We start from the raw sequence: 25,738 nt of genomic DNA, 5'->3' as shown, positions 1-25,738 counted from the left end.
AGATAGACTGATTTTATTCTCATGCTTTATTCTTTTTTAAAAGATTTATTTCTGGGATCCCCGGGTGGCGCAGCGGTTTAGCGCCTGCCTTTGGCCCAGGGCGCGATCCTGGAGACCCAGGATCGAATCCCGCGTCGGGCTCCCAGTGCATGGAGCCTGTTTCTCCCTCTGTCTGTGTCTCTGCCTCTCTCTCTCTCTCTCTCTGTGACTATCATAAAAAAAAAAAAAAAAAAAAGATTTATTTCTTTTAGAGAGAGAGTGCACAAGCGGTAGGGAGAGGGAGTGAGAATCTCAGGCAGACTCTACCCTTAGCACAGAGGCTGAAGTGGTGGTTGATCCCATGACCCTGAGATCATGACCTGAGCTGAAACCAAGAGTCTGATGCCTAACCGACTATGCCACCCAGGCGTCCCCTCATACTTTATTCTATTTAAAAATTCTTTTAACTATTCTAGTTTCCCTCTTTTCCATATAAATTTTAGAATACTTGAGTGTATGTAAAAAATCTTGCTAGGATTTTATAGGGATTATATGAATAAATGTCTATTGGTTTGGGAAGAATTGACATTATGCTGAGTCTTCAAGTCTATGCACTTAGCATATCTCTTTGATTTATCAGTATTTTTGACTATTCTGCATACAAGTTATGTATCAGTTTTGTTAGATTTATACCTAATATAAATAAATATTTAGGTATAAATATAATAAATATATATAATATAATATCCTGGTTTTGAGAGATTATATATAGTATCGTATTTTTATTTTCAGTGTGCACAGATTCATTGGTAGTGTATAGAAATACAATTGATTTGTATATGTCTATTTGTATCCTTTGACCTTGTTGAACTCTCTTATTGATTGTAGAAGGGTTTTTTTTTTTTAAAGCTTCCTTGGGAAGCTACATAGACAATCATGTAATTTGTAAATAGGGTCATTTTTATTTCATTTCTGAACTGTATGCCTTTTTGTTTCCTTTTTAAAATTAGTGTCTTACTGAACTGGCTAGAACTTCCAGTTCTATGGTGAATACAGTGATGAAGATGAACTTCTTTGCTTTACTCCTGTTCTTAGGGAAAAGTTTTCATTCTTTCACTGTTAAGTATAATGCTTCTCTGTAGGTGCTTTTCATCAAATTAGTTTTTTTTTATCTGTTCCTAGTTTTGATTTTACTTATTTTTCAACTTTATTGAGGTATAATTGACAGATAAAGTTGTATATGTCTAATGTGTTCAATGTGACGATTTGATATATGTATGCTTTGTGAAATTATTACCACAGTCAGGTTAATTAACATATCTGTTACCTCATGTACTTACTTTTTTTTCTGGTAAAAATGCATAAGATCTATCCTCTTACCAAATTTCCCATATACAATCCAGTTTTATTAATAATAATACGTAATATGTCAAATCCTCAGAGTTCATTCATCAGCTATGTGTTTCTTATTCAGCTTATAATTAAAAGGTTGTACCCTTTGATCAGCACATTTCCCCTATCCCCCAGCCCCTTGTAGCAATCATTATACTCTCTGTATAAGTTTGACATTTATTTACTTACTTGCTTATTTATTTATAGATTCCAAATACAAGTGTAATCATACAGTATTTGTCTTTCTGTGTCTGGCTAATTTCACTTAGCACAATGTTCTCCCATTTTATCTATGTTGCAAATGGCAGGATTTCATTCTTTTCATTGACTGAATAAATTCTATTATGTGTGTGTTTGAGTGTGTGTGTGTGTGTGTGTGTATCACATCATCTTTATCTGCTCATACATTAATAGGCATTTAGGTTATGTCCATGTTTTGGCTATTGTGAATAATGCTGTAATGAATGTGGGAGTGCAGCTATCTCTTCTATCTCTTTGAGACATGACTGAGTTTATAGTTAAGATTATATCTTGCAGATATATAGCCAAAGTAGGATTCCTTGATCCATATAGTAGTTCTATTTTTATTTTGAGGAACCTAAATAGTGTTTTACAAAATGGTGTACCAGTTTTTATGCTACCAGTAGTGATAGGGTTTCCCTTTTTTCACATCCTCACCAAGACTTGTTAACTTTTTGATAATAGCCATTTTGACATATGTGAGGTGGTATCTTGTTGTTGTTTTGGTTTCTATTTCCTGATGATTAGTTATGTCAAACACCTTTTCTCCTATCTTTTACTGTTTGTATGTCTTTGGAATATGTCTATTCAGTTCCTTTGCCCATTTTAAAGTCAGGTTGTTTTTTACTTCTGAGTTGTAAGAGTTATTTTTAGTAGATATTTTTCTTTCATTCTATAAGTTGCCTTTTCATTTTGTTGAGTTTCCTTTGTTGTACAGAGGCCAATTTTTAGTTTGATGTAATCCTAATTATCTACTTTAGGCTTTTGTCTATGCTTTTGATGTCACATCCAGAAAAATCATTGCCAAGACCGATGTCAGGTGGCATTTTCCTTGTGTTTTCTTCTAGGATTTTTATGGTTTGGGGTTATTTATTTATTTATTTATTCATAGAGACAGAGAGAGAGAGAGAGGCAGAGACACAGGCAGAGGGAGAAGCAGGCTCCATGTAGAGAGCCTGACGTGGGACTCGATCCAGGGTCTCCAGGATCACGCCCTGGGCTGCAGGCAGCGCTAAACCGCTGCGCCACTGGGGCTGCCCTCGGGTCTTATATTTAAATCTTTAATCTGTTTTCAGTTGATTTTTGAGTATAGTATATAAGGGTTAACATTTATTCTTTTGCACGTGTATATCCAGTTATCCTAATACCATTTATTGAAGAAACTATCATTTCCACAATGTCTATGCTTGGCACTTTTGTCATAAATTAATTTGCCATATATATGGGTTTATTTCTGGTATAAATATAATAAATATATATAATATAATATTCTGTTTTCCTCTATTCTGTTCCATAGATTTATAGGTCTGTTTTTATGCCATTGCCTTAATATTTTGATTAACATTGCTTTGTAATATAGTTTGAAGTCAGGAAGTGTAATGCCTCCAGCTTTGCACTTCTTCCTTAAGATTGTTTTAACTCTTCAGGATCTTTTGTAGTTCCAGGTGAATTTTAGAATTGTTTATTTTTTTGAAAAGTGCCATGGGAATTTTGGTAGGTTGTTGCATTGAATCTGTAGATGGTTTTGGGTAGTTTGGACACTTTAATGATAGTAATTCTTCTAATGCATGAACATGGGATATTTTTCCATTTATTTGTGTCTTCAATTTCTTTTGTCTGTCTTACAGTTTTTGGTGTACAGATCTTTCACTTACTTGGTTAAATTAATCCTAAATATTTTATTCTTTTTAATGCTATTGTAAGAAGATTGTTTTCTTAATTTCTTTTTTTAAATTTTTTTAAATTTATTTATGATAGTCACAGAGAGAGAGAGAGAGAGGCAGAGACACAGGCAGAGGGAGAAGCAGGCTCCATGCACTGGGAGCCTGATGTGGGATTCAATCCCGGGTGTCCAGGATCGCGCCCTGGGCCAAAGGCAGGCGCCAAACTGCTGCGCCACCCAGGGATCCCTTAATTTCTTTATCTGATAGTTCATTATTAGTTTAAGAAATGCAACCTAGGGCAGCCCGGGTGACTCAGTGGTTTAGCGCCGCCTTCAGTCCAGGGTGTGATCCTGGAGACCTGGGATCAAGTCCTGCGTCGGGCTTCCTGCATGGAGCCTGCTTCTCCCTCTGCCTGTGTCTTTGCCTCTCTCTGTGTGTCTCTCATGAATAAATAAATAAAATCTTTTAAAAAAAGAAATGCAATCTAGTTTTTGTATATTGATTTTGTATCTTGCAATTTTAAGAGGTTAATCAGTTATGAAAATTTTTTGGTGAAGGCTTTATAGTTTTCTCTATGTAAGATCTTGTCATATGCAAAAACAGACAATTTTAACTTCTTCCTTTCCAATTTGGATATCTTTATTTCTTTTTTCACCTAGTTGCTCTTACTGCTTCTATTTGATAGAAAGGGTAAGAATTGGCATCCTTGTCCTATCTGATCTTAGAGGTACAGTTTTCATTGAGTATGATATTTGGTGTGAGCTTGTCATATATGGCCTTTACTATGTCGAAATATATTCCATCTATACCTGATTTGTTGAAGTTTTTATTATAATAGGCTGTTGAATTTTGTCAAATGTTTTTCTGAATTTATTATGATGATCATGTGATTTTTATCCTTCATTCTATTAATGTGTGTACCACACTGATTTTCATATGTTGAACTATCCTTGCATTTAATGGATAAATCCCACTTAATAACAGTGTGTGACTTTTAATGTGCTCTTGAATTTGCTAATATTTTGTTGAGAATTTTTTTGCATCCATGTTCATCAGGATACTGGTCTTTAAGTTTCTTTCCTTGTAGTCTCTTTGTCTGACTTTGGTATCAAGGTAATGCTGACCTTGTAAAATGAGTTTGGAAGTATTCCTTCCTTTTCAGCTTTTTGGAAGACTGGAAAAGGATTGATACTGATTTTTCTTTAAGTCTTTGGTAGAATTCATTAGTGAAACCATCTGTTTCTTGAGAAGTTTTAAATTTCTGATTTAATCTTAGTTATAATTAGTTTGTTCAGATTTTCTACTTCTGACTCAGTTTTGTCAGAGTGTATGTTTCTAGGAATCTTTCCATTTCTTTTAGCTTAACCAATTGTTGGTGTATAATCCTTCATAGTAGTCTCTAATGATCCTTTGTATTTTTATGGAATCAGTTGTAGTGCCTCCTCTTTCATTTTTTATTTTATTTGATTCTTTATCTTATTTTCTTTACTAGTCTGGCTAAATGGTTTTCAATTTTATCTTTTCGAATAACTAGATCTTAATTTCATTGATCTTTTCAATTGTTTTCTATTGTCGATTTCATTTATTTCTCTCTAATCTTTATATATCCTTCCTTCGCTAATTTCGGGCTTATTAATTATCTCTATACCTTCAGGTATAAAGTTAGGTTGTTCTTTTGAGTTTTTTCCTTATTGTAGGCATTTATCGCTATAAACTTCATCTTAGAGCAATTTTTTTCTGTGTCCTATAAGTTTTGGTATGTTATGCTTCCATTTCCATTATATTCAGTTACCTTTTTTTTTTTTAAGATTTATTTATTTATTCATGAGAGACATGGAGAGAGAGAGAGAGAGAGGCAGAGACATAGGCAGAGGGGGAGAAGCAGGTTACTTACAGGGAGCGCGATATGGGACTTGATCCTGGAGCCTTGATCCTGGTGTCTCTTGAGTTATCTTTTTAACTTCTCTTTTGATTTCTTCTTTGGCCAGTTGGTTGTTCTGGAGTGTGTTGTATAATTTCCACATATTTGTGAATTTTATAGCTTTGTTCCTTTTATTGATTTCTAGTTTCATCATTGTAGTTAGAAAAAATAATCGGTATGATTTCAGTCTTCTTGAATTTAAGACTTGTTTTGTGGCCTAACATGTTATCTATGCTGAGAATAATCTGTGTGTGTTTGAGGAGAATGTGTATTATGTGGTTATTGGATGGAATATTCTCTATATGTTTGTCAGCTGAATTTGGTCTAAAATATAATTTAAGGGGATCCCTGGGTGGTATAGCGGTTTAGTGCCTGCCTTTGGCCCAGGGCGCGATCCTGGAGACCCGGGATTGAATCCCACGTTGGGCTCCCGGTACATGGAGCCTGCTTCTCCCTCTGCCTCTCTCTCTCTCTCTCTCTCTCTGTGTGTGACTATCATAAAAATAAATAAAATAAAATAAAATAAAATAAAATAAATAAATAAAATAAATAAAATAAATAAAATAAAATAAATAAAATAAAAAATAAAAATAAAAATAAAATAAAATAAAATTTAAGCTTAATTTCTTACAAATTTTCTGGACGTATCCATTGTTGAAAGAGGGTATTGAAATCCCTTACTTTTTTTGTATTGTCTGTTTCTCCCTTCAGATTTCATTATTTGTTTAATGTATTTAGGTGTTCTGTTTTTTTGGGTGTGTATATATTTGCAATGGTTTTATTCTCATGATGAATTAACCCCTTTGTCATGATAAAAATTCCTTCTTTGACTCTTGTTTGTGACTTGAAATCTAATTTGTCTGATATAAATATAGCTAACTCTGTTCTCTTTGGTTTATATTTACAGGGAATATCTTTTTTAATTTCTTTCCTTTGAGCCTATGTTTATCCTTAAAGGTGAAGTGAGTTTCTTGTAGGCAGCATGCAGTTGAGTTATATTTTTTAGTCCATTCAGCAACTGTTAGCCTTGTGGTTAGTTTATTTAACCTATTTACATTTCATTATTAGTGGGTAAGGACTTACTAATATTACTTTGTTTATTGTTTTTTGGCCCCTTTTTAAGTTCCTTTGTCTTTCCCCTTTTGTTGTGTTCATTTGTGAATTGATGATTTTTCATAATGGTATGGTTTGATTTCTTTCTCTTTTCCTTTCGAGTATTGTTGTAGGTTTTTCTTTGTAGTGGCCATGAGGCTTACATAAAACACCTTTATGCTGATAATATTTGGACTTTAATCTCATATAAAAAGTATATTCTTTTATCCCTACCCACATTTTATATTTTTGATGTTGCAGTGTACATTTCTGTATATTGTTTATTCTTTAACAAATTACTGTAGCTATAGTTATTTTTAATACTTTTGCTCTTTATTCTTTATTGGAGTTAATTGATTAATATGCTGACATATTACAGTTTTAGAGAAATAAGAATTTAAATTTATAACTTAATTATAATTAATTTTAATTTAATAAACTTTAACCTTTGCCAGTGTCTTTTATGTTTTTATTATATGTTTTTTATGTTACTAATCGGGGTCTTTTAATTTTAACATGAAGAACTTCTTTCAGCATTTCCAGTAAGGCATCTTTAGTTGTGATGAACTCTCAGCTCTTCTTTGTCTTGGAAAGTCTTTATCTCTTTGTTTTTGAAGGGCATCTTTGCCAGATGAAATATTCTTAGTTGGAAATTTTTTTCTTTCAGTACTTTGAATATATCATCCCACTCTCTCCTGGCCTGCAAAATTTCTGCTGAATTCTGCTGATAGCCTTATGGGGGTTAATCTTGTAAGTTACAAACTTTTTTTCTCTTGTTGCTTTTAAATTCTTTTTGTCTTTGATTTTAGTTTAATTATGGGTCTTTGAATTGATTGTTTTTGGGAACCTACCTTCATGAACTTGGATATTCACATCCCTTCCCAGATTTGGGAGCTTCTCAGCCATTATTTCTTTAAATCAAATTTCTGTCCCTTTTTTTTCTCCTTCCTCCTTCTAGAACTACAATAATGCATAGATTGTTTCCCTTAATGGTATCCCATAATTCACATAGACTTTCTTTACTCTTTTTCATTCTTTTTTCTTTGTTCTCTTCTGGCTAGATAATTTCACAGTTCCTGTCTTTAATCTTTAATCTTGATTCTTTCTTCTGCTGATCAAGTCTGCTTTTGGTACTCTGTTTTACATTTTTCATTTAATTCATTGTAATCTTCAGCTCTAGAATTTCTGTCTTAATGATCTCTATTTATCTATTAAACTTCTTTTTGTTTGTGTATTTTCCTGATTTTGTTTGATGGTCCGTGTTTTTTTTTTTTGTTTGTTTGTTTGTTTCTTCCGGAGCTTTTTAAGAACAATTACTTTGAATATCTATTGGGCAAATCAAGATCTGTTTCCTTGGTCTTGGTTACTAGAAAAAGTTATATTCCTTTGGTGGTACTCAGTTCCTTTATTTTTCATGTTCTTGAACTCTTGCATTGCTGTTTTTGCATTTGAAGAAGCAATCATTTCCTCCATTTTTATTCATTGTCTTTTGTAGAGAAATAACTTCTGTTAGCCCTGTTTGGTATTCTGAAACTCTCTTAGTCCTTTCCTTTGGATGTACCTGCTCCACACTTCTTGTTCCTTTTTGGGGTGTAATTCTTAAGATTGTATGCTTTCTTTCAGTCCTGCAAAAATCAAGCCAATTGCTAAGTCTCTTGTGTGCTTTACCTAAGGCAATGGTGAATGCTCAAGTTTCTGTGCTTTCTCCCAGTCCCACAGAGTTGGGTAGCTTCCTGCATATGCTCAATAACCATCTGCAAAGGGTTATATTTGTTATTGCACAGGGAACTGGCCATGGAGTTGGAGAGTAGCTGGGAGACGTGTGCAGTGTGTTGGGGGTGCCTGTGGGTCATTTGGCAAGATTTGCAGGTAAGATGTCCCCACTGGCTCATGGAGGCTTCCTCAGGGAGTCCATAAAGTGATTAGTAGGGTTCTTTGATGTCTTTTGAGAGTCCTGGCTGCTCTCCTAATATCCCCTTCTTACCCTTCAGTTGTGTAGTACACCTCAATATGCTGGATGGGGTAAGAAAGAAATGAGCCTCTTCAGCAGCATCCCATAAAGCTGGGGAAAATCCAGTTGCTCACTCAGATGCTCTCACTTTCCCCCATGGGAGAAATCACAGATCAGGAAGGCCTCTCTTGGCACCGAGCGGGGCTGCCTTATAGGAGGGATAATGCAGGTAGAGTGAAATTGTTCTTTTTACTCTCTTCAGTGCATCCAGTCTCAGATTTTTTTTTCTTCCCACACTGTGTTGGGACTTTTCCACTGGACTCCTGAACTTCCACAAGGTCATTCTTCTTGTCTATGGTTGATTGTTAAAATCAGTTTTCATTGGTGGAAAAATGGTAGAAAACTCCTATTCCTCCATTTTATGTATGTTACTCTATGATTTTATTACCTTTTTCCCTACAAGTCTTATTTTAGTCATGAATTAGTGTTGAAGTGTGTCATATGCTTTTTATGCAATTAATGTAATTATTTGATTTTTCTTTATTAGATTTAATATGGTAGATTACAGGGCAGCCCGGGTGGCTCAGCAGTTTAGCACTGCCTTTCAGCCCAGGGCCTGATCCTGGAGACCCGGGATAACATTTTGTTAAGGATTTTTACATCTATATTCATGAGGGATATTGGCTTATAGTTTTCTTTTTTTTATACTGTTTTTGATTTTGGTATCAGAGTAATACTGGTTTCATAAAATGAATTGGGAATTTCTTTCCCCTCTTATTTTACGGTAGTGATTGGGTAGTAGTAGTGTTCATTCTTCAATCATTTGGTAGAATAAAGCAGTGAAGCCATCTAGGTTGGGATTCTTTTCTTTGGAGTTTTAAAATATGAATTCAGTTTCCTTAATGGTCATAGAGCAGTTCAAGCTATTCAAATTATAGTTGATCCTTGAATAACATGAGTTGGAACTGTGTGGGTCCACATTTGTGTGGATTTGTGATAAATACAATATAGTACTGTAAATGTATTTTCTCTTATGATTTTTAAAATATTTTTTCTCTAACTTACTTGATTGTAAGAATAAACTATATAATACTACATATACAATATATGTGTTGATTGTTTATGTTATCAGTAAGATTTCTAGTCAACAGTAGGCTATTAGTTGTTAAGTTTTTGAGAAGTCAAAAGTTATACATGGGTTTTTAACTGTGTGGGGGATTGGTGCCCCTAACCCTGTGTTGTTCAAGAATCAACTGTATATACTTTTATTGATTGGGTTATGGTACTTTATATTTTAAAAGGAATTGGTCCATTTCATGTATGCAGTCTATTTATATAGAGTTTTGGAAATATTCCTTTAATATCTTTTTAATGAATACATAATATCCCATTTCATTCCTGATATTGATAACATGTGTCTCATCTGTTTTTTCCTTTTTTAGTCTTGGTAGAAATTAGTCAGTTCTGTTGATGTTTCCAGAGACCAGCTTTATATTTTCTCTATTGTTTTTCTATTTTAAATTTTTTTGATTTCTACTTTTTTTTTGTTCTTTCTGTTTGCTTTGGTTTTATTTTGCTCTTCTCCTTCTAATTTATTGATGAGAGAGCTTAGATTGTTGATTTGCAGTTTTATTTTTATTTTTAAATTTATTTTTAAATTTTATTTATTTTTTTAAAGTAGGATCAAGAGTCACATTTCTACTGACTGAGCCAGGTGCCCCATGCAGTTTTCTTTTTTGATAAATGCATCTATCTTTTTCTGACTGGCTTATTTCAGTTAGCACGATATACTCTAGATCCATCTATGTTGTTACAAATGGCAAGATTTCGGTTTTTTTGATGGCTAATATATCATTGTGTATATATGTCACATCTCTTTTCTTTTTTTGAAGATTTTATTTATTTGAGAGTGGGTGTGCATGCGTGTGAGGAAGGAGGAGAGAGGGAAAGGGGCAGGGAGGAAGGGGAAGGGGAATGGACAAGCAGACTCCAAACTGAGCATGGAGTCCAGTGCAATATGGCTTGATCTCACAACCCTGGGATTATGACCTGAGCTGAAACCAAGAGTCAGATGCTTAAGTTTAGCCAACTAAACTACTCAGGTGCCTGCACATCTTCTTTATCCATTCCTCAGGTTGATGAACATTTGGACTCTTTCCCTAAGTTGGCTATTGTTGATAATGCTGCTGTAAGCATCAGGGTTTATGTATCCCCTTGAATCAGTATTTTGTGTCCTTTGGGTAAAATCCCTAGTAAATGCAATTACTAAGTTGTAGGGTAGTGTTTTGTTGTTGTTGTTGTTGTTGTTGTTGTTGTTATTGTTGTTGTTGTTTAAACCCATGGTTTGACCCCTCTCTGATTTTTTTCCCATTCAGTTTTCCCTCTTCCCCTATGGTCCTCTGCAGTGTTTCTTAGATTCCTAATATGAGTGAAGGAACCTCCATATTGGTTTGCAGAGTGGGTCTATCAGCTTGCATTCCGAACAACAGTGTAAGAGGATTCCCCTTTCTCCACATCCTTGGCAACATCTATTGTTTCCTGTGTTGTTAATTTTAGCCATTCTGACTCATATGTGGAATTTAGGAAACAAAACAGATGAACATAGGGGGAAGGAAAAAAAAAGAGAGGAAGGCAAAACCATAAGAGACTCATAACCATAGAGAATAAACTGAGGGTTGGTGATGAAGATAGGAGGGAGATGGGCTGCATGGTTGATGGGTTGATGGGTATTAAGGAGGGTACTTGTGATGAGCACTGAGTGTTATGTGTAAGTGAGGAATCACTAAATTCTACTCCTGAAAGCAATATTATATGTTAACTAACTAGAATTTATTAAAAAAATTTTTTTTAAAGATTTTATTTATCTGAGAGAGAGAGAGAGAAAATGAGCACGAACAGAGGAAGAGGGAGGAGAAGCAAACTGCCTGCTGAGCAGAGAGCCTGATATAGGGCTTGATCCCAGGGCCCTGAGATCATGACTTGAGCTGAAGGCAGACAGTTAACCAATTGAGCCACCCAGGTGCCCCAACTAACTAGAATTTAAATAAAAACTTGAGACAAAAAAAAATAACGTACACATTTAATGCCAGTAATTTCCCTTTCAGCATTTCTTTACCTTTGTCCCAAAACTTTGATATATTGTATTGTCATTTTAATTCAGTTCAGGGTAATTTTTAGATTTACTTTGAAAAGTCCTCTTTGATGTATGGATTATTTAGAAATATGTTTTATAGCCAACATATCCAGATTTTTCTTCTGTTATTTATTTTTTATTTTTTTTTACTTTTTTAAAGATTTTATTTATTCATGAGAGACATACACACAGAGAGAGAGAGAGAGAGAGAGAGGCAGGCAGAGACACAGGCAGAGGGAGAAGCAGGCTCCATGCAGGGAGCCTGACATAAGGGACTTGATCGGATCCCGGGTCTCCAGGGCCACACCCTGGGCTGAAGGCGGCGCTAAACCACTAAGCCTTGCTAAACCCGGGCTGCCCCTCTTATTTTTGTGTGATTGATTTCCAATTTGATTTCATTGTGGTTAAGAAAACATTCTGTGTTTGCTTTTGATTGCTTTAAATTTATTGACATTTGTGTTTTTGCTCAGGAATGATTTATCTTGGTATGTGTCTTGTGGGTACTTGAAAAGAATGTCTATCGGCTTTTGTTGAGTGGAGTGTTCTGTGAATGCCACTGGATCCTATTGGTCAATGTTGTTGTTGAGTTCTCTATCATTGTTATTTTTCTGTTTAGTTCTGTAAGTCTCTGTAATTGTGAATTTGTCTATTTTTGTCTATTTCTGTGAGTTTTGATTCTCTTGTTTAGTGCATATACATTTATGATTGCTGTTTTCTTGGTGGTTGACTTTGTATCAGTATATAGTGTTCCTTTTTGTGTCTGATTTTTTTTTTTGTTCTTGAGTCTACTTTACCTAATATTAACTCTTGCTTTTCATTAATTTTTGCATAATATGTTTTTTCATGCTTTTACTTATTTGCCTTTGTTGTTATACTTGTAGTGAATTTTTAAAAAAGATTTATTTTTTTGAGAGAGAGAGCACATTGCAGAGGGGAGGGGCAGAAGGAGAGGGAGAGAGAGAATGTCAGGCAGACTCCCTACTGAGCGTGGAGCTGGACCTGAGCCAAAATTGAGAGTCAAATGCTTAACCAGCTGAGCCATCCAGATACCCCTCCATGTTGACATTTAGTACATTCATAGTATTTTACAAGCATTACCACTATCCAATTCCCAAACCTTTTCATCACCCCAAACATGGAACCTTATACCCACCATTCCCCTGCTGCCCAGCCCTTGGCAACTACTATCTGTGTTGTCAGATAGTAGAATAGGATTTGCCTATTCTGGATATTTCATATAAGTGAAATCATGTAATACATAGCCTTTTGTGTCTGACTTCTTTTACTCAGTGTAATATTTTCAAGATTCATTATTGATGTGGCATATATCAGAACTTAATTACTTTTATGGTTGAATAACATTCCGTTGTATGGATATACCACAGTCTGTGTGTCTGCTTATCAATTGATGGAGACTTGAGTTATTTCTACCTTTGGCTATTGTGAGTAGTGATGCTGGTTCTCTCTGATTTTAGTGAAAAATTCACTGTCATTTGAATATTTTTTCCACTAGAGGTAAGGCATTGTTTTCTCTTGCTAATTTTAAGATTTTTTTTTTTTTTGCCTGTGGTATTTAGAAATGAAACTATGTAGTATCTTGATATGTGTTTCTTTTAGTTTATCCTTCTTTCAGTTTGCTATGCTTCGTTAATATGTAGACTTGCCTTTTGCCAAATTTGGGAAATTTTCTGTCATTTTTTTAATTTTAAATTTTATTAGACTTTATTTTTTAGAACAGTTTAAGGTTTACAGAAAAATTGTACAAGGAGTACAGGATTCCCTCTCCCAGTTTCTCCTCCTATTCACATTCTGCATTTGTGTGGTACATTTATTATATTTGGTGAACTAATACTTATATACTATTAGTATTATTTATCATTTACATTAGGGTTCACTGTGTTGTATAATTTTATGGTTTTGACAAATGCATAATGTCGTGGATCTATCATTACATTGTCATAAGAATAGTTTCATTGCTCTAAAATACCCCATGCTCCCCCTATTCACTCCTTTCCTTATTCTCCAGGACTCTTGGCAACCACTGATCTTTTTACTGCCTCTTAAAGAATGCCATTTAATTGGGATCATGTAGACTGTAGCCTTTTTAGATTTACTTCTTTCACTCAGCAACATGCAGTTAAGATTCCTCCATGTCTTTCCATGGCTTAATAGCTCATTTGTTTTTTTTTTCTTAAGATTTTTTAAAAATAGATTTTATTTATTTGAGGGCAAGAGAGCACAAGAGTGGGAGTGGCAGAGAGAGAGAGAAGCAGACTTCCCATTGAGCAGAAAGCCTGACGTGGGGCTCAGTCCCAGGACCCTGAGATCATAACCTGAGTTAAAGGCAGACACTGAACCGACTGAGCTACCCAGACGCCCCAAGATTTGATTTGATTTTTTTAAAGATTTTTATTTATTCATGAGAGAGAGAGAGAGAGAGAGAGGCAGAGATACAGGCAGAGGGAGAAGCAGGCTCCATGTAGGGAGCCTGATGTGGGACTCGATCCCGGGTCTCCAGGATCACACCCTGGGCTGAAGGCAGGCGCCAAACTGCTGAGCCACCCAGGGATCCCAAGATTTTATTTTTTAAAGTAATCTCTACACCCATGTAGAGCTCGACCCACGGCCCTGAGATTGAGTTGTATACTCCACTGACTCACCCATCCAGGCACTTTGATAGCTCATTTCTTTGTATTGTTGAATAGTATTCCATTGTCTGGATAGACTATGGGTTGTTTATTTATTCACCTACTGAAAGACATCTTGGTTGCTTCCAAGTTTGGCATTAACAAAGTAACTATAAAAACATTTGTGTGCAGGTTTTTGTGTGGACATAAGTTTTCAGCTCACTTGGTCATTACCAAGGAATGCAATTGCTAGATTATGTGGTAAGAGTATGTTAGTTTTATAAGAAACTGCCCGACTGTCTTCCAATGTGGCTGTACCATTTTGCATTCTCACTAGTAATGGGTAAGCGTTCTTGTTGCTCCATATTCTCACTAGACTTTATTCTGTTCATGCACATTTTAAGCCTTGCCCTTTCCTTCTTTCTTCCTAGGACTTGATGGCAAGAATGTTAGATACCTTTTTGTCGTTGCCACAGTCATATAGGCCCCTGAGTCTCTATTCACTTTTTTTTTTTTTCAGTCTGTTTTCTCTTTATTCTTTAGTCTCCCAACACTTCTCACATAAAAAGTGTGGGGTTTCCAACACCCAACAACCATTTCTACAACTGTTGGGATACCTACTGGGTTTCCAACAATTCAGTGCAGTTCTGACACTAAGTAGTTAGTGTCAGACCCCACATGTTAAGGGCTCAGTCCCACCTTCACTTCAGATGCCAGTCTCAAGTCCTGGGCTTCTCATACTTCTGAACAACCAGTTATAAGTTGAGGGTTCCCATATCCCATTTTTCCATGTTTGGTAATTTTATAGAATAGCTCACAGAACTCAGGAAAACAACTTAATTACTATTATCAGTTTATCATAAAGGATCCAACTTAGAAACAGCCAGATAGAAAAGATGCTTAGGGCAAGGTATGTAGACAAGGACACGGAACTTCTGTGCCCCTTTTTGGCATTTCAACCTCATAGCAACTTTGTGTGTTCATTACCTTGGAAGCTCTCCAAACCCTATTGTTTGTTTTTATGGGAATTCCATTGTGAAGGCATGATTTATTAAATCAGTGGCCCTTGGTGATTAACTCATTCTCCAGTTCTTCTCCTCTCCTTGGGGGTTGGAGAATGGAGCTGAAAGTTCCAACCCACTAATCACATGGTTCTCCTGGTATCTCCCATTCTAAAGCTGTCTGGGGGCCTACCAAGGGTCATCTCATTAGCATAAATCCCAGTACAATTGAAAGGGGCTTATCATGAATAACAAAAGTTGATGCTTCTCCTATCCTTATCCAGAAATTCCAAGAGTTTTAGAAACTCTTATGTCAGTGATTGGGGATGAAGAAATACATGTTATTGTATCACAATATCACAGTCAGTGTCATTTTAAATTTTTCTGACGTATGGCTCACTGATTTCTTTCCTCTGTCTCCTTTATTCTGCCGTTGAGTGAATCCATCCATCTTTGGTTTCTTTGTTGAGACATTTTTATTTCTTGCTGAAATTTTTTTCCATTTGTTTGACACATATTTGTGATTACTCGTGAAACATTTTTATGATGGCTCCCTTAAAATATTTGTCAAATAGTTCTAACATCTTTGTTTTCTTGGTGTTGGCATGTATTGTTTTTTTTCCCCATTCTATTTAAGATCTTCCTGGTTCTTGGTATGACAAAACCTGGCCTTTTGGGTATTATGTTATGAGATACTGCTTTTATTTAGACTTTTTGCTTTATCTGGCTTTTGTGACAGTGCTGCTGTAGGGGAAGGACAGAATTTGCCTCATTACTGCCATTTGGGGGTTGAAAGTCCATGTTTCCCACTCAGGTTCTCTTGATATTGAAGGGTGCAGGCTCCTTGTTACTGTCGAATAGGTGTGGGAATTCTAGCTTTCCAGTAGTCTTCCACTAATTATTCACCAGCTAGAAAGCATTGTAGAGCCATCTTCTGTGACCCATGTGGCCTCTGATACTACCAGGAGGACGGTGGTGGCCTTGTTATTGCTGAGCAGTGGTGAAAGCCCCCACTCTCTCTTAGGCCTCTTCAGACACCACAGGGGAGAGTGATAGAGGAGTCTCACTAATGCAGGTTAGGGATAGAAGTTCAGATAATTTCCACTGCCGTTCAATGATTGTGGCTTGTTATTGCCCACTTGGGTAGAATGTCTTGACTCCCAACTTGGCCTTTTCAGACACTATACCAGTGCAGGGTTTGAATGTGTTAATTATAGTTCAATGAGGGTGAAAGTTCAGTCTCTCCTGTTAACCTTGCTTGTGTGGGTAGGAGTTGGGCCATAGCTTTTTTCCTTTCTTTCCTTTTTGGTGATGTTTGGAAGCAATATAGTGGTTATTATTGAGATGTTTTCTTTGTTGACAGGTTGACTCTCTCCTGGTTCTTAAGCTAGAGAGAACAGTCCTTTTTTGTCTGTGCCTGTTGGTGTTTCTAAGTTTCTAGCCTTTTCAGCTTCAAGTAGCAGATGTAAAAGGTAAAAGAAAATCTAGGGAATTCACTACTGTGTTTTTTCTTGCATCTCAGGGTCTCTAGTTGATCTGCCTTTTCTCTCTACCTTTCAGAATCTTCCTTTTCAAAAAACACATTTATTTCTAGAGTTTTAAAAATATATGATGTATATCATATGCTTTATATTATATACATGTTATATGTGTGAAATATATGTATATTTATGTATATATTACATATTTGTCTACAGTTTTTCTTTGTACTTAGCAGGAGGAATAGTGAAAAGTATGTCTCATCCATCTTCCTGAAAGCATACACTAATCCTGTCTTTTTACTTTTTACTGTTCTTCCTTTATAGATAATGCATTGTCATCATTTAGTTTTGGTTGTGTGCAGTTGTGTGTTTTATTCTAAGTCCATATTCTCCTGTATTAGGATTCCCCTGTTGGTATAGGTTATTTTTTATTATGGACCAATATATAAAATATATTACTGGTAGACTTCATGTCAGAATCATGGTGCCATAAGATGTCCCTAGTTTTTGTTCTCATTCTCAACAACAAACGTTCTGTATCCATCCACAAACAAAAGTGTTTTGGGGATCTGTAGCATCCTGTGTCATATAACAAGGGACCCAAGGGGAAGTCTAACTCATCTGTGCATTGGGTATTAGGCAGACAGACCTCAGTCCCAGCTGTGTACCCTGAAGTGACCCTGGTTGTCGTCTTAGAGTTTATGAACACAATCACTCTTGGATGAGAGAAACTTTCTGGACGTCTAGGTTTCTATAGATGAAGATCCAGCACTCAGAGCAGAAAGTAAGAGTTTGGATACATGGAATAGGTAGTAGGAACAATTTCACTTTACCTGCATCAACTTTACCACAGAGTAGCATAGATTAAGGCTATAGATCATCTTTTTAGACCCATGATTTCTCCTGTGAGGGCAAGAGAGAGCTTGTGAATGAGCATCCAGCTTCTCAGCTCTGCAGATCTTGCCAGAGAGGCTCATTTCTGTTTATCCCTATCCAGAGTACTAAATTGAGAGTTCCATGACAGAGATGTAGAAAGAGTTTGGGAAAGTGGCACATAGGATTTTTGAGCAGCCTTAAAGAGACATAGAACCTACTGTTCAGCAGACTCTATCAAGAAACCCACCCATTAACTGCTGCGAAGGCCCCACCCATGGATTCCCCCACTGGGTCACGAGTATACCTAGTGTTTTGTGTGTCTCACACTACCCCCACCCCCCATGTTGCAGCTGGGTCACTGTGCAATCTTCTTAAGGTAGTGACAAGAACAAGCTTTGGAAGACTGCTCATGAACACACATGGAAAGCAGGCAGAATCTGCAGTCCAGAGACCACAAACTTGAGTTGTAGTGCCATCTCTTCGAAAACACAAGAGAGACTGTCAGCACTCAGCCTGGTGCATTGTAGGATCAATAGAAGTCATTCATGCTGAAGAATTCTGCCCTGCCACAAAAGTGAGCAAGAAGCATGGAGCAGGTTCATGAAAGGTTTGAGAAATTTGCATAATCTCTAGGAAGAATGATGGAAGGTATTTCTATCCTGATGACAATAAAGACTAGAGAGGGTGACTGCAACTTCAAAAGTAAAGACTATAACACAAAACTCCATGAAATATGAAAAACCAAAGAAATCTGTGCTACAATAATCATCCAGTAACTTCATCCAAAGACTTGGAGATCCACAATGTATCTGATAAGGAATTCAAAACTGTTTTAAAGAAATTTAATGAACTAAAGAAAACACTGAAAGACAATTCAATGAAATCAGGAAAGCAATACATTAACAAAATGAAAAAATTATCAAAGACATAGAAATAATGAAAAAGAACCAAACAGAAAGTCTTGAATTGAAGAATTTAGTGAATGAGATGGGAAAAAATTCAGTAGAGCACCTCAATGGCAGGCTTGATCAAGCAGAAGAAAGAATCAGTAAAATTAAAGACATGGACTTTGAAATGATCTAGACAGAGGAAACCTGAATAGAAAAGAAGAAAAAAAACAAGGAAGAGTGAATAAAGCCTTCATGATTGGTGGCAGCTATCAATAGGACCAATTTGTGAATCATTGGAGTTCTGAAAGGAGAAGAGGGGGGAAAGAGACAGGAAACCTATTTAAAGAAATAATGGCTAAGAACTTTCTAAATCTAGGGAAAAATTTGTATATCCAAGTTCATAAAGTTCATAGGTCATCAGACAAATTGAAGAAATCTCCCCCAAGCACATTATAATAAAATTGTCAAAGTCACAGACAAGGAAAACAAGAGAAAAAGCAGCAAGAGGAACAAAGTTTGTAATTTCCAAGGTAACCCCCCATTAGACTATCAGTGGATTTCTCAGCAAAAGTATTACAGGCCATAGAAGCATAGGATACATATTCCAAGTGGTGAAAGGGAAAAAAACCTGGCCAACCAAGAATACTTTACCTAGCAAAGCTGTCCTTCAGAAATGGAGGAGAGAAGGGCATCTCAGTGGCTCAGTGATTGAGCATCTGCCTTTGGCTCAGTTCATCATCCCAGGGTCCTGGGGTTGAATCCCACATCAGGCTCCCTGTGGGAAGACTGCTTCTCCCTCTGCCTATGTCTCTGCCTCTCTCTCTATGTCTCTTATGAATAAATAAATAAAATCTTAAAAAAAAAAGGAGAGATACAAACTTTCCCAGTTAAACTAAAGCTGAAGGAAATTATCACAAGTGGACCTGCCTTACAAGCAATACTAAAAGGAGTTCTTCAAGCTGAAATGAAAAGACACTAATTAGGAACATGGAAACATGAAAATATAAAACACACTGGTAAAGGGCACCTGGGTGGCTTAGTCAGTTAAGGGTTTGCCTTCGGCTCAGGTCATGATTCCAGGGCCCTGGGATAGAGTCTTACATCGAGCTCCCTGCTCAGCAGAGTTACCTTCTCTCTCTCCCTCCCCCTGTTCATTTTCTCTCTCTGTCTCTCAAATAAATAAAATCTTTAAAAAAAACCCTAACACACTGGTAAAGATAATTATATAGTCAAAGTTAGAATACTCTAATACTATAATATAATGGTGTATTAACTCTAGTATTAAAAGATGAGAGAATTAAAAAACATAGCTGCAGTAATTTTAAAATATACAATACAATTTTGCTAAATTGTGACATGAAAAAAAAAGGGGAGAGTAAAAGGGTAGAGTTTTTGTATATGATCAAAGTTAAGTTATCAATATAAAATAGTGTTACAAGGGGGATCCCTGGATGACTCAGTGGTTTAGCGCCTGCCTTTGGCCCAGGGTGCAATCCTGGAGTCCTGGGATTGAGTCCCGTGTCGGGCTCCTGGAATGGAGCCTGCTTCTCCCTCTGCCTGTGTCTCTGCCTCTCTCTCTCTCTGTGTCTATCATGAATAAATAAATAAATAAATCTTTAAAAAAATAGTGTTACAAAATGTGTAGAACCATAGTAAGCACAAAGCAAAAATCTACAGTAGAATCATGGAAGATAAAATATACGAGAATCAAAGCATACCACTGTGGAAAATCATCAATTCACAAAGGAAAGCAGCAAGAGATGAAGAAAGGAGCAAGGCAATTATGAAAGAACTGGAAACATTAGGTAGTAGTAGTAAGTCTTTATCTATTAATAATTACTCTAAATGTAAATGGATTGAATTCTCTAAACAGGACAAATGTGGCTGGATTGATTAAAAGACAAGGCCTAACTAATTGCATGCCGCCTATAAGAAACTTACTTTAACTTTAAGGACACATGTAGGTTGTAAGTAAAGGGATAGAAAAAGATATTTCATGCAAGTGGAAACCAAAAGAGAGTACAGGTAGCTGTACTTACATTGGGTAAAATAAACTTTAAGACAAAAACTATAACTAGAGACCAGCAAGGTCATTATATAATGATAAAAGGATCAACTCAAGAAGATAATAACAGTCATACATAAAGGTGCATCAGAAACTAGTATATTAACATATAATATATTAAATACATATTTGAAGGGAGAATTAGATAATACAATAGTAGTATGAGACTTCAGTACTTCCCTTTCAGCAGTAGATAGATTATCTGGACAGAAAATCAAAAAAGAATCATGGGACTTGAACTGTACTTTGGACCAAATGAACCTCACAGACATAGAACATTTCATCCACCACCAGCAGCATATACATTCTTCTCAATTGAAGATGGAATATTCTTCAGAATAAATCATATGGACAGGTCACATAGCAAGGCCTAGCGAATTTAAGAAGATTGAAATTTTGCCATGTGTCTTTTCAGACCACAATATGTGAAAATAGAAATCAATAGTGGGAAGAAAACTAGAAAATTCACAAATATGTGCAAATTAACACAGTTCTGAACAACCAGTGGGCCAAACCAATCACAAAGGAAATAAAAAAATATCTTGACGCAAATGAAAATGGAAACCATACCAAAATCTATGGGATAATACAAAAGCAGTTTTAAGAGGGAATTTTGTAGTAATACATGCCTACAATGAAAAAATAGATGTCAAATAAACAACCTAACTTTACATCTCAAGGAACTAGAAAAAGAAGAACAAACTGCTCAAATTTAGTAGGAGGAAGGAAATAACAAAGATCAGAGTAGAAAGAGTGAAAGAGAGACCAGAGAACTATGAAAAGATTAATAAAACTAAGAGCTGTTTTTTTTTTCTCCTAAACAAAATCAACAAACCCTTAGAGAGACTAAGGGATAAAGGAAAGACTCAAATAAAATGAGACATGAAATAGAAAACATTAAAAATAATATCACAGGGATACCTGGGTGGCTCAGTGGTCAGGCGCCTGCCTTTGGCTCAGGTTGTGATCCCAGGATCTGGGATCGAGTCCCACATCAGGCTCCCTGTGAGGAGCCTGCTTCTCCCTCTGCTTCTCTCTCTCAGTCTATGTCTCTCAAGAATAAATAAATAAATCTTTAACAAAAATGATATCACAGAAATAGAAAAGATTGTTAAGAGAATGCCATGAACAATTAATGCCAACAAATTGGATAACCTGGAGGGAAATGGAAGAATGCCTAGAAACCTATTACCTACCAAGGATAAATCAAGAAAAAACAAAAACTATTTATCATCCAAATAATGAGTAAGGAGATGGCATGAGCAATTAAAATCTTCCAACAAAGAAAAGTCCAGGACTTGATGACTTTACTGATAAATTCTGCCAAACTTTAAAAAATTAATACCAGTTCTTTTCAAACTCTTCCAGAAAATCAAAGAGGAGGGAACACTTCCAGACTCATTTTTATGAGGCTAGTAAAACCCAAGCCAGATAGGGACATTAAAGGAAAAGAAAAACAAAGGTGATATTCCTGATGAATACAGATGCAAAAATTCTCAACAAAATATTAGCAACTCGAATTTTACAGCCTTTTAAAGGATCATATGCCATGATCAAATGAGATTAATCCAAGGGATGAAAGGATGGTGCAACCTTATCAAACTGATAAATGTGATATATACCTCATTGATAGAATGAAAGATAAAAATGTTATAATCATTATAATCATTTCAACAGATTCAGACTGATAAATGTGATATATACCTCATTGATAGAATGAAAGATAAAAATGTTATAATCATTATAATCATTTCAACAGATTCAGAAAAAGCATTTAACAAAATGCAACATTTTGTTAAATTGGGTTTAGAAGGAACATATCTCAACATAATAAAGGCCATAATATGACAAGTCCATAGGTAACATCATATTCAATGCTAAAAGGTTGAAAATGAGGAACAAAACAAGAGTTCTCACTCTCACCACTCCTATTAAAGTACTGGAAGGCCTAGCCAGAACAAGCAGGTCAGAAAAGGAAACAAAAAGTATCCAAATCAGAAAAAAACAAAGTAAAATTGTATGTGCTTGCTTGCATATGATACATGTAGAAAATCCTAAAGACTCCACCAAAAAACTTAAAACTAATGAACAAATTCAGTAAAGTTGCAGGATACAGAATTAACACACAGAATTTAGTTGTATTTCTGTTCACTAACAGTGAAATATCTGAAAAAAGAAATAAAGGCAACAGTTCTGTTCGAAATAGCATTGAAAGCAAGCAGAAACTTAGGAATAAATCTAACCAAGGAGGTGAAAATCTGTACACTGAAAACTATAAAATGCATTACTGTAGTCCAGCTGCTGATGGCCTTGTGTGGTATAGATTGGTGGTGTAGGCCAGAGAATATAAAAAATTAAGGGTTTGTATTTTATTTCAAGGGAGTTTCATGCATCAGGAGAAGGAATGAAGTGCTGATTAGAAAACTCAGTTGTTTTTATTTTTATTTTTATTTTTTTTAAAGATTTTATTTATTCACGATAGACAGAGAGAGAGAGAGAGAGGCAGAGACACAGGCATAGGGAAAAGCAGGCTCCATGCCAGGAGCCCAATGTGGGACTCGATCCTGGGACTCCAGGATCACGCGCTGGGCCAAAGGCAGGCGCTGAACCGCTGAGCCACCCAGGGATCCCCAACTCAGTTGTTTTTAAAAACAATTCATTTTTTATCTTTTAGGAATTTAAATCAAATTATAATAAATATCCGAATGGAAACTCTAATGAAAGAGTGAAAGAAGACATTTTTGTTGTTGTTGATTTTTTTAAAGATTTATTTATTTATTCATGAGAGAGAGAGAGAGAGGCAGAGACATAGGCAGAGGGAGAAGCAGGCTCCATGCAGGAAGCCTGATGTGAGACTCTGTCCCAGGACCCCAGGATCAAGCCCTAAGTCAAAGGCAGACAGATGCTCAACCTCTGAGCCACCCAGGTGTCCCAAAGAAGAAATGTTTATATAAACTTCTGAATTTATTCATTCTTGTGAATATAAATGTTAGTCAGAGTCTGAGAATTGTTTCTCTAGCTCAGAGCTGGATTACATGTAACCTGTTGGTTAGGTGATATTGTTGGTTTTATAGATACATACCAAACTCTGTACATAAGTCTGTATTATGAGAATGATTAGATAGAATATTTCCAATCCATAACTTAAAAAATCTTTTTGATGGTTACCTAAGATCACAGTTTTCCCCTGAGGATAGACAATAAAATTCCTATCTAATGTATATAGTTTGTGCAACTTTGAATTCTTTTTTTTTAAATTTTATTTATTTATTCATGAGAGAGAGAGAATGAGAGAGAGAGAGAGAGAGAGAGAGAGAGAGGCAGAGACACAGGCAGAGGGAGAAGCAGGCTCCATGCAGGGAGTCTGACGTGGTACTCAATCCCGGGACTCCAGGATCACGCCCTGGGCTGAAGGCAGCACTAAACCACTGAGCCACCCAGGCTGCCCTGCATTCTTAATATACAAGGTAGTTGCTACATTAAGAGATCTACTGTATTATTGATAGAGTACTTCCATGCTGAAATCTGGCTGCTATTTTAGTATATATGAGATATTAATTACAAATTTCCTTTTCTAATGAGAAATCTTTTCTCTTTTACAGGGGATCTTTCCTGCAAATTACATTCACTTGAAAAAGGCAATTGTCAGTAATAGGGGGTGAGTAGTTGGCCTTACTAAATTTATTTATAATTTTTATAGGTTGCAGAGGAAGGCTTGCTTTCTTTTTGGTTTGTAGTATAAAATATGCTATTAACTTGTTTTCTTACCAAAAATAAATTTACTTTATCATATATATATATATAATTCTGAGGACATAACTATTTCTTAAAATACTGACAATTTTAATTTGTTTTCTTGTATACTGGAAAGGTAACTTGTGTTTTTGTGAATTTTATAAAAACAATTATGCTTGCAGTATGTTTTTTACAGTTATTTACATTTCAGGAATAATTTCTGATAGGATAACAAGTGCAATCTCTGAATAGAAGACAGACAAGATGTAAATATATCAAAATGTTAACATTTGTTATTTTTGCACATTCAGATTATGAGTGATTTTTAGAAATTCTTTACCATCATGCCTTCATGTTAAAAGTAATAAATATGTATTATTATAAAATTGTGATTTTATTTTTCAAAATTTATAATTTTAAAATATAAAATTTAAGGTACTATCTAAGTATGGTAGCTTTTGGTTCTAGAAATATTTTTGAACAGGTTGAGAAAGCATCAGTTTAGTTAAGGTTGAGTCAGGAAAAGAGACTCTTACGAGTTACTTTCTAAGATAGAATTTAATGTAGGGAATTGTTTACACACATGCTTAAGTGAAAGGAAAAAAAGAGGAAATAGATAATAGTTCTGTCTGTTAATAAATAGTCATAAATAGTAATAAATAGATAGAACCCAAAATAATAACTGCATAAAGAAGTCTCTAATGGCTGGGGAAACAAAAGATAATGGATTGGGGATACCAGAACTCAGGAAGATGGATCTTGTTGAGACACTTGAGCTCAGATTCTGAGGAAAGGGCATCACATGGCTGCTGTTGGTATGTATGAAGAAGAGCAGTGAGGCTGTTTCTGGGAATACCAAAAGAAACTGGAGGCTGGAACCAATTTTCTCTAGTGGAATGGTTTATGGGAAACACTTAACTTCCTTTTCCCCAGTATCTTTCTAGTGCTGCCCACCAGACAAAGGAGCTTGAGAGCAAATCCCAGCCTCAAGAGTCAGTGCTTAGAAGGGTGTATTTAGAGATAAGAAGTATTAGTAAATGACTGGTATGCCTTCTAAGATAAAATTTGTTTTTGAGGAATAGTAAGACTGTAACTAATAAGATATTTATATGAATGCATGACTAGCATACTTTTTATTGTTCCCTTTCTTTTATAAAATATCAGAGATACAAGGATATAGAGACAGGAAACTTGAAAGTGCTCTTTTAGTGAACCTTTGCAACATATAATATGCTACTTCAAATTTATAGGTAAGGATTGCCAAAAGCATCAAGATTTGTTAGAAGTTGTGTGGAAAAAGGAAAAGGGAGTGCCTAGGTCAGGATCAGGAAGGCATGTATTTCTAAAATACATTTTCTGAATGTGAATAGCTCAACTTGAAACACAAAAATATTATCTCTGACTTATAACACTTCTGTAATGAGACTGATGAGAGCTGAAATGTGGCAGAAGCAACATGAAGGGGAGATGAGAAAAGGAGATAGAATGTTTAGGGATCTAGAAATACAGTGCTTTAGAAAATGCCAGCAAAATCATACACTTCCTGATAACAAGAGACTCATCTTAAATCCAGGAGCACTGTTTCTATTTATAATAGTTGTAAAGGAAATTTGGGACCACTTTGTTAGCAGAAAAATCCGTACCTAGATTCAGTTTGTTTCAGGAAGGCAGAGAAACAGCCTTTGTGATGT

At 35.6% G+C, this 25,738-nt stretch overlaps 1 protein-coding gene across 10 annotated transcripts in view; it reads left to right on the top strand.

The window, feature by feature from the left end:
- DOCK3 (dedicator of cytokinesis 3) overlaps positions 1-25,738 on the top strand; it is a 504,793-nt gene that overhangs the window by 148,198 nt on the left and 330,857 nt on the right. For 8 of the 10 annotated variants that reach the window (XM_038566321.1, XM_038566316.1, XM_038566315.1 and 5 more), the window contains exon 4: positions 23,915-23,970. In XM_038566321.1, coding sequence (XP_038422249.1) covers positions 23,915-23,970 — 56 coding nt within the window. Of the gene's footprint in view, positions 1-8,062; positions 8,158-23,914; positions 23,971-25,738 lie in introns of those variants that run through there. The other 2 variants (XM_038566319.1, XM_038566322.1) reach the window with 2 other exon arrangements.

The sequence above is a fragment of the Canis lupus genome, chromosome 20 (genome assembly GCF_011100685.1).
Source record: "Canis lupus familiaris isolate Mischka breed German Shepherd chromosome 20, alternate assembly UU_Cfam_GSD_1.0, whole genome shotgun sequence".
In the NCBI taxonomy this organism is placed as follows: Eukaryota; Metazoa; Chordata; class Mammalia; order Carnivora; family Canidae; genus Canis; species Canis lupus.
This window is presented reverse-complemented; position numbering and strand designations above follow the sequence as displayed.